We start from the raw sequence: 9,905 nt of genomic DNA, 5'->3' as shown, positions 1-9,905 counted from the left end.
ACTTGTTACATAATCGGAGTGTTCTTGAAGTGATGATTAACAATACAACATATTTTTCTATGATTATTTCTTCGTCTTTTTTAGCAAATTTAAACGCAATATCTCAAGTGAACGAGAACGAAGTTAACTTGTTTTGCAATGAGACTCTTCACATACTACCAATAAATACTCAAATATCATAAAAATACCTCACCATGAAAAAAAAAAATCTGGTTTCTGATACTAGATTGGTTGAATGCAATCAATGTCTTCAAAAACGGAGAAAGAAGAAGCGTTTGAAGTTTTCTCGAAACCGTGCATTGCTCACGGCATAGAATATTGGGTTAAGTGCAGAATTGGCCCACTGGAGAAGGGCGACAACTCGCCAAGTCGACGAACTCACGCAAACATGGTAATCGTGGCAGAATGACTCGTAAGCAGCGACGAATTCGTACGGCATCCAACAGAGAGCAAATAGACCCACCAGCAGTGATAGTTTCCTTGCTGAGCGAGCGTTCCTCCTAAAATTAAGATGCTGGACAAAAACGCCTGGTCTTTCCACGTCTGTACTCCATGACGTCCCCTTAACCACCGTCACCTTTGGATGATGAAAGAGGAATCCAAAAAGTCTCTGTCTGCCAGAACGCTTCTTCGTTGCATCCTCTGTGGACATGATGTAAGACCGCATTCTAACCCGAACGAACTTTTGTGCCTGCCGCCATAGCGAAATATACATGAGAATGTTGAGAGCGGTGACGACGATAAATGGAAGATACCCCACTACTATTGTCACGAGCGTATGGCAAGCCATATTACTTTTAAAAAAGATTTTCTGATATCACGAATTCACTTTCGTGATATCAAAAATTCGAATTTCTGATATCACAAATTCAATTTTTGATATCACAAATACCCATTGGTTTATCACGTAAAACCAATTTTTGATATCACGAAATCGAATTAGTGATATCACAAATTCAATTCGTGATATCACGAATTCAATTCGAGATATCACGAATTCACATTCTTGATATCAAGAAATACATTTTGTGATATCACTAATTCCAATTTGTGATATCATTAATTTACATGGAATTTCAGCACATATCTTTCGCAAAGAAATAATCTGATTTCGAGCATTAGTTTTGCGCTGAAATTCAACCTTAAATTCTAGCGTTAGTTGAGGGCAGAAATACACAGGGAATTCGAGCTTTAGTTCAGTGCAGAAAACCAACTTGAATTTGAGCGTTAGTTGAGCGCAGAAATACAAAGTGAATTCGAGCATTAGTTTTGCGCTGAAATTCAACTGTGAATTCGAGCGTTAGTTGAGCGCAGAAATACACAGGGAATTCGAGCATTAGTTTTGCGCTGAAATTCAGCTGTGAATTCGAGCGTTAGTTGAGTGCAGAAACACACAGCGAATTCGAGCATTAGTTTTGCGCTGAAATTCAACTGTGAATTCGAGCGTTAGTTGAGCGCAGAAATACACAGCGAATTCGAGCATTAGTTTTGCGCTGAAATCCAACTGTGAATTCGAGCGTTAGTTGAGCGCAGAAATACACAAGGAATTCGAGCGTTAGTTTTGCGCTGAAATTCAACTGTGAATTCGAGCGTTAGTTGAGCGCAGAAATACACTGTGAATTCGAGCATTAGTTTAGCGCAGATATTCCTATGGAATTTCAGGTGTTATCTTTACATAGTATATAACGATAGTTACAAAAAACCCTAAATGAAGAGTTTTGGCAACTCGTCTTCATTTAAAGTGATTAGGAATTGGTTTTAAAAGAATCGATGAAAATAAATCGTTTAGCCACATATCTAAAATGCCATTATTGATATGTTGTCAATTCCTTCAAAGTCATTATTATATTCTTATTTTTCTCCATTTCTCGCCACTGATTTGGCAGAGACTGGTTGACTTACAACTTTTGTTTGCGTTTCTCTTTACTCTGTCATGTGAAAGATACTCTCTCCCGACCTCCCCCTGTTACTCCTCCGAGTTAATAAGAGAGATTTCTCATTGCGCAGATTAACAAAATTGAAGTCCTTCGTACCACTGCTTTTTTCTTACTACAAATTCTAACTGTTTGTTTGCCATGCATACTGCTGCATAAAATCCTCATAAGATCTGGATATCTTCACTCTTCTTGATCTGGTCTGAAGACTTTTGGGCTTGTGCATTCCAGTTTTGTTCTCCCCGGTTTTGGTTCTTGAATAAACTTGCCTATATAATTACACTTTAAATTATTTTACAAAATCATAAACATATTGGGGCAGGCAAACTGTACACCCAACACTATTGGTCTTAATGGATACACCCCTTTGTTCTGGAGGACTGATTTTGAGGAGTGAGAAAATGTCTTTAGGAGAAACACGTTGCTTTATGTGACCACCAGCCGACACCAGTGGTGGACATTTGACAAGTTTACGACTCCCTCTCGCACCCTGCATGACTCACAGTCTCTCTATCTTATTCTCCGCTGCTGACATACACAGACCAGAGGGGTGATTGCCCTCGGTCGGTCTTCCGCAATACAAACACAAGTGTCATGGTATGCTTTTATAAAACACACATACACATACAACCACACATAATTATCATCGATTTGGTGGAAGAGTCTTACTGTACATAAAGGGGATTACCACATGAAAAATGGGGAGGGATGTATAATGATTAACAATAATGTAGTAATAGATGACAATTTGAGGACCAAAACCATGAATTAAATGTAGGCCCTAAGTGAACATAGTATCATTGAATTCATGATAACATGTTGCAAAACAATAATTGATTTGCAGCAATAATTCAGCGAATATACCTTGATGATCATTTAGGGAATGATGGATGTGTAAATCTCTCATATATAGTTTGTATTTTGAACATTGTTCTAAAAAAAAGTTAGCAGTATAATATACCTTCCATCTGAATATCAGCTCAAAAGTAATGTTCCAATTCCCTGTGTACTCTGCGCTAAAAAAGAAAAAAAAAACGCTCGAATTCACATTTGAATTCCAGGGCAAAACTAACTATCGAATTCCTTTTGTATTTCTGCGCTAAACGAATGCTCGAATTCACAGCGATTTTCTGCACTGAACTGACGCTCGAACTCCCTGTGTATTTCAGCGCTCAACTAACGCTCGAATTAACAGGTGAATTTCAGCGCAAAACTAACGCTCGAATTCACTTTGTATTTCTGCGCTAAACTAATGCTCGAATTCACAGCGATTTTCTGCACTGAACTAACGCTCGAAATCCCTGTGTATTTCTGCGCTCAACTAACGCTCGAATTCACAGTTGAATTTCAGCGCAAAACTAACGCTCGAATTCACTTTGTATTTCTGCGCTCAACTAACGCTCGAATTCACAGGGATTTACTGCACTGAACTAACGCTCGAAATCCCTGTGTATTTCTGCGCTCAACTAAAGCTCGAATTCACAGTTGAATTTCAACGCAAAACTAATGCTCGAATTCACTTTGTGTTTCTGCGCTCAACTAACGCTCGAATTCACAGTTGATTTTCAGCGCAAAACTAACGCTCGAATTCACTTTGTATTTCTGCGCTCAACTAACGCTCGAATTCACAGGGATTTACTGCACTGAACTAACGCTCGAATTCCCCGTGTATTTCTGCGCTCAACTAACGCTCGAATTCACAGTTGAATTTCAGCGCAAAACTAACGCTCGAATTCCCTGTGAATTACTGATATCACAAATTCGATTTTGTGATATCAATAATTCAATTCGTGATATCACAAAATAGAATTTGTGATATCAGAAATTCGCATTTGTGATATCACAAATAAGAATTGTTGATATCACAAATTCAAATTAGTGATATCAGAAATTTATTTCGTGATATCACAAATTCGAATTTGTGATATCAAAAAATAATTTTGTGATATCACGAATCACCATTGGTTTTTCACGTGAAACCTATTTTTGATATCAAGAATTCGAATTTCTGATATCACAAATTCATTTAGTGATATCTCAAATTGAATTTTAGATATCACTAATTCGAATTTCTGATATCACAAATTGAATTTGTGATATCAAGAATGAATTTTGTGATATCACAAATTCGATTTCTTGATATCACAAATTAAGTTCATGTGCTACACTTATGGGAATTTGTGATATCACAAATTTGATTCTTGATATCATAAATTGAATTCTTGATATCAAAAATTTGATTTTATGATATCACAAAATGGAATTTGTGATATCAGAAATTAACTTTAAATGTAAAAAAGGCTTGCCATACGAGCGAAGCCAGAATAGAGAACGAGTGAAAGTTAGCCTCACAGGCTCCCAGTTGTTCGTTGGCCCCTCCGACCAACTCCAACCCAAGAATGACCACCGAGAAAAGTGACAGGACGATCAACCAGGACGAGACAATCATGATATTAACTCTCTTTCTGGATTGGAACACCCGGTACTTGATGCTCTTGCTAACAATCCAATACCGATCAAAGCTTGCACATACTATCAGTGCAACCGAGAGGGTGGTAGCGGTGTAGTCAATGAACATCCAAATGACACAGCTATACTTGCCGAATATCCAGCGATGTCCATTTAAGTACTGCACTAAATCAAATGGCAAAGAAACAGATCCGACCAGAAAGTCCGCGACAGAGAGATGTAAGAGAATGTGGTTAGCTGCGTGTTCGCGGATGTGAGGGTCTCTTGCAAAAGCTAGCATGACCAACAAATTTCCAACCACAGTAAGTCCAATGAGAACTCCATAGCTGGAGCAGATCAGAATCATCTTGTAAACCTCAAAATCGCTTGGGGACGAGACTTGCGATGTTCGATTCATAGTTGCCTTCGTCATTCAAAAACAACAGTCGTAGAGTAGAGAAAATCGAAATCTCTCCTCACAACTGTTGCCCTTCGCAGCACGACAAATTTGAATCCTGACGGTACAAAATCTCGACTTATAAAATCTCATGCAACCCATTAGTTGTTTATTTTCCAAACATCTTCATTTACTTGTGTGTGGTCAGAGCACGCGCATAAAACGTCCGTAATATCAAAATCATGCAATATTCCCAGCATTTATATGAATTATTACGCATAGAACTGCGCACTCACGCACGCGCAATGACGCACACATGGTCAATAATGAAAACATTTAGAAAATACAATAGTACCTTGTTTTTCCTGCATTTGATTCTTTGAAATTACAATTTCTGTATGATTTTCTTCTACGTATTGTCGTTTTCTGATGTTATTACCCTTGTAATGGATGGCCAACCAAACAGTAAGATTTAAAGCAAACACAAAGCAAACAAAATATATTTAGCAACTTCTGAAAAAAAAATGATTTGACTACGAAATACAAATTGCGCTATCCAAATGCTCCACTGTATACACGTATACACACACACACACACACACACACACACACACACACACACACACACACACACAGATACATACGCACACACACACACATCAAGATAGAAAGGATAATATCCAGCTCATTATTGGTCTGGTCACTGCGTTACGTCGTGAAAGACCATCGAGAGCAGGATGCGCATTGTCGAACACGTCCACAAGTGTTGGCGCTTTTAGAGTAACAAAGGTGGCGGTGAAATGAACTGGCAGTTTCGCTGAACCCTGTCTGTTTCTAACTCGTTTTGTTTCACAATTGCCATACGTTTGAGATTGTCATTAGGGCTGCAAATAGACAAGCTCAATCGATTTTGTCCCATTAAATCAAGCGATATATATGGAAAGAATTATTTCCTCTCAGTGAGTGTTGACTCGAGTATTGACGTACTGTATAGACAACTATTTCTGAAACCATTATTCTCGTCAAGCGTTTGCATAATGATGATGGTCTCCTGACGGTACTTCTGTCATATTTATGGTTGTTTAATTTGTCTTTTGAATGGCAGGTAAATGTGATGGATATGCATAAAATAACATCTTCATTTTTGTTATTATGGAATAATGTCATATACTTATAACTTGATCAATTCCCTGCTTCAACTGTTAGATTCAAATAATACTGTTTTCAATTAGTTTGTTCAATTGACTTTGTGTTACATTTATGTATGACAAATGCAGAAATGAAACGAATAAATCATTCAATCATATTTAAGCAATGTTTATCAGTGACTGAAACGTCATTATGGCATATACAACGTAGACGTAGGCCCTATATATATGTTTTATGTTATACAACCACTATGCACTTACTACTATTAACTTGATGAGCATTGTTTGTATGTACAGATTTATTGATGAGACAGTTTACCTTTTTACATAATATGCGTGTTTAGAATAGAGTGTAATATAGATATATATAAAGTTTCCCCCATTTTGACGTATAGTTATCGCTTCCTTATTTTTTTCTTAGTCTTAGCGATGCTGTAATTTTTGTTTGTGCGATGTACTTCATTGTCATTACTGTCATTATTTCATTTTCTGCTTTTTCCTTTTTCATTTTGTTGCGTGACTATTTTTCGATAATGCAGTTCTTTATGACTATTAAATCTAGGTATATGTCAGACATTGTGTAAGCGTCAGAGAAAGAAAAAAATATGTCTATCTCATGTCTTTATTTGTATATTTATATGCATGATATACTACGCTACCCTTGTGTAGACAACTCATGCTTTGAAATATACAACATGCGCATTGTGTGGCTGGAATTAAAAGAAGAGTAAAATCAAACGAACATACAATAGTTTTTCGTGACCGTTTTAATGAATAAAGTTCAGACATCTTTCTCTTATTCACATTAGCTAACTGAAGCAGACCAACAATTTTCCCATTACATGCCTGCCCATTGCCTGCACTACTTTTTTTTTTTCTTATTCAAACAGAGGAACTGCGGGTGATTGGAGTAATGTGACATCGTATTACAGTCCCTGAAATTCATGTTTCAGGAAGATACTGAACTGAACTTTATCTGTTTTAATTGTGTTGTGAGAAGTCATTTAAATTCCTCCTTGATATTGAAACATTGATATCATTGCGAGGGCTGCACGCAAATCAAGCCAGGCTTAAAGGGAGGCAGTCCTGAGATTTTCACTGTAATTATAATTAAGAAGAGTAAAAAACATAACCTTTCACCAGTTCTCATACGCGTGGAAATGAAAAAATGTCTCCGTACGCGATTTTTGAAAAATACTTCCTGCAAGCGATCGTGTAAGAGCCGGCAAAAAGATGCTACGTCATGCATGCCCTACTCACCAAGTTGACAGGCGTGCCTCTAAAAACCAGTTTAAGTGTTCAAATGATCAGTTGTAATGTTATCATAAAATGTGAAAGTATGTGATTTTATTATTTCATACAAAATATTTCATGCTTAGTTATATATAATACATGAAAAATTAATATTGTTAACATAAATCTATATGTATTTTTAAATCAAATATACCATGAACTTCACATCAAATAGACACGATCCTATTCTAGCTTCCGTCCGTGTTGCATACTTCTTAGCGTACAAACCACTCTCGCGCGCGAATTCTTGCCATAATGTACACAGTACTCCGTCTAGCTGAGTTTGGCGTTCAAAACCGAAGATAACCTGTGCATAGGGGAGTCGAATTCTTCAAAGAAAATATTGTTTGTATCTCGATATTTCTGTAAGTACTCAGATATCGCCTTTCCTCGAAAAAAGTATGACGTCTACCGGGCAGGGGGTCGTAGGGATATGATTTCGCTTCACTTTGCCGTGCCTGTCCAGTCGGCACTGGCAGCAGCTATAGCTCATTGGCACTGTACTGCAGTCCAACCCCGGCTGCAGCCCCACCGTAAATGAAACATAGCTAGCCGCTTTTCTTACCTCTCTACGATTTTTTTCCCCTCGGTTCTCTTCGAAGTCGATGCTCGAGGTGTTTCTGTTTCATAACTCATGTGAGTAAATGGTCGGGATTGCATCTGGCTTCAGGAGTTTTCTCGGATTATAACCGAGGGCCACAGCCTGCCGGTCCACGTAAAAACATTGCTTCTCAAATGGTCCACGCACAGGTAGGTCACAACACGATATCGAGATTTTGTAGGCCCTAAGTTTCTTATGTTCGGCTTCGGTGTACCGAGATTTCCCAGCCATACAGCTCATCTTTCAAGATACTTTTGTGGGTCTGGGACGGAAAAAGGATTGTCCTGGGAAATTTTCTGCACGATTCGAGCAAAACTACTGATGTAAGATAGCCTGACCAGACGACGCTGAATGCGGTCGCCCCTCTAGTGTACTAGTAGGTCTGTGTACGTAGAACCGTTTCTACCTACAATCGATCTGTACGTACTAGAACATGCATACGCGGCGACAGGGCTGCAGCTGCGCTTGTGCAAGACTGGAAAAGCGCGAAGGGCAAACCGCGTACGGGGTATATCTACCGTAGATCTAGTTGTACCGTCCACACGTGTACTGTGCGAATATACAATACACGATACACACACACACACACACACACACAGTACGCAGAAACAATGTCAAATACTAGTAGCCACCGACTTCTTCATGCATCCGGGTAACTAGGGAGCGTACGGATAACGAGCAGAACACGGCTGGGAAGAGTTGTGCCTCGGTGACGTCTGAATCTCCGACAGGATCTGCTCATTAGCATATTCACCATGCAGATTCACACTTTTTCAACCAAAATTAACGAGCTTATTTGGTGATTTGAAAGTTTATTTTTGGTGAAAGTAGTTCATTGGAGGTACCAACAACAACATATATTTTTTTTAAATTCATGAGGACTGCCTCACTTTAAGCTGTAGCCCTACTGTATTATTCATTGTACGCTTGTGTTGCTGATACGTTTTTGCTGTACATTGTGTGAAGGCAATGAAGAAAACATATTTTGTTAACAACTGACGTTTATGTGTATGTATGGCTCCAACAATGTATGTATATATACATGTACATGTATGTATACAATGATAATACAGGAATCCATAAATCAAATCAATTAATACATGAAATATATTGAACACTATATATATATATTTATCACCCTTGTTGTAGGCCTCGCATAGGTCTTTAAAGACATATATATGGAATAGTAGATAAATGATACAAATACCCAGAAAATAACATGATTTTTGTCTATATGAAACACAGATGTTTTCGATGCACAAACACCATAATATGCATTTTTTTTTTAACGAGAAGGTAATCCTAACTAACATGTTGATAACCTCCCTCCCTCTTTCATTTCGATACCTGATAACAATAATTACATAATAGTAAATTTCTAAATAGTCAATAGTACTCAAGTCACGCTTGTCATAAAAGAAATTGGCACTTGAATAAAACAGATGACAAGACACGATACATTCTATTTAAGGGTTTTAACCACAGACCTAATATTCCAGCAGTCAGGCGTTTCTTCTCGAAAAATCTTGTCGTAATAACTAGATACTCTTAGCTTTCAGACCCTCTGTCAACTTGAATACTAATATAGTGAATCATTCTAGTACTGATTAATTCCTTTCAACTTGGTACCGTGGAGAGACACCGTAGAGAACATTTTGGACAATATGGCGTCAGTAACTGCATGTTGTCTCGAATTTGCATACTAATATTGATCCAGGAGCCGGGACTGCTACGCAACTTGCTGAGACAGATAAGTTTTTATTGAACGCTGTAATTGGAACAAGAAAGTAGATAGACAAATTGAATCACAATTCAAAGTCTAGTATGGATAATTTTACAACTGCAACGCCATTGCTAACCATGTTTACATCACGTCAACCCCTTTCATTAAGTTATAAATCTTAGGCACAAGACACAATGCATTTTAGGTTTGTGTAGTTAGGTCAGGGACTTTGTTTTGCCTCCCGAGATATGACAACATAAATCGGGAGCTCTCTACTCAATCTCCCCTCCCCACCCCAATTAAGTGCTGAAAGGGGCATTTCTTCACTACAGTCTGCGTAGAAGATGTATTCAAACGAAGT

General features: G+C 38.0%; 1 protein-coding gene across 1 annotated transcript; it reads right to left on the bottom strand.

The window, feature by feature from the left end:
- Nucleotides 1-250: 250 nt before the first annotated feature.
- Nucleotides 251-4,800, bottom strand: LOC139739960 (D(1C) dopamine receptor-like). The gene is made up of 2 exons (XM_071650558.1): nt 4,246-4,800; nt 251-577 (listed from the first exon to the last, which is right to left on the bottom strand). The coding sequence occupies exons 1-2, from the start codon at nt 4,798-4,800 to the stop codon at nt 251-253; spliced, it is 882 nt and encodes a 293-aa protein (XP_071506659.1).
- Between the last annotated feature and the right edge of the window lie 5,105 nt (nt 4,801-9,905).

The sequence above is a fragment of the Diadema antillarum genome, unplaced genomic scaffold, assembly GCF_040938485.1.
Source record: "Diadema antillarum isolate AM-2024a unplaced genomic scaffold, OU_Dant_1.0 seq00000822_RagTag, whole genome shotgun sequence".
Classification (NCBI taxonomy): domain Eukaryota; kingdom Metazoa; phylum Echinodermata; class Echinoidea; order Diadematoida; family Diadematidae; genus Diadema; species Diadema antillarum.
Note: the sequence above shows the minus strand (reverse complement) of the source record. Positions and strands in the feature narration are given on the sequence as shown.

Coding starts and splice junctions, on each gene's coding strand:
- LOC139739960 (XM_071650558.1), bottom strand. CDS start 4,800: ATGAATCGAACATCGCAAGTCTCGTCCCCAAGCGATTTTGAGGTTTAC. Junction 578..4,245: donor TCTCTATTCTGGCTTCGCTC/GTATGGCAAGCC, acceptor CATCATCCAAAG/GTGACGGTGGTTAAGGGGAC.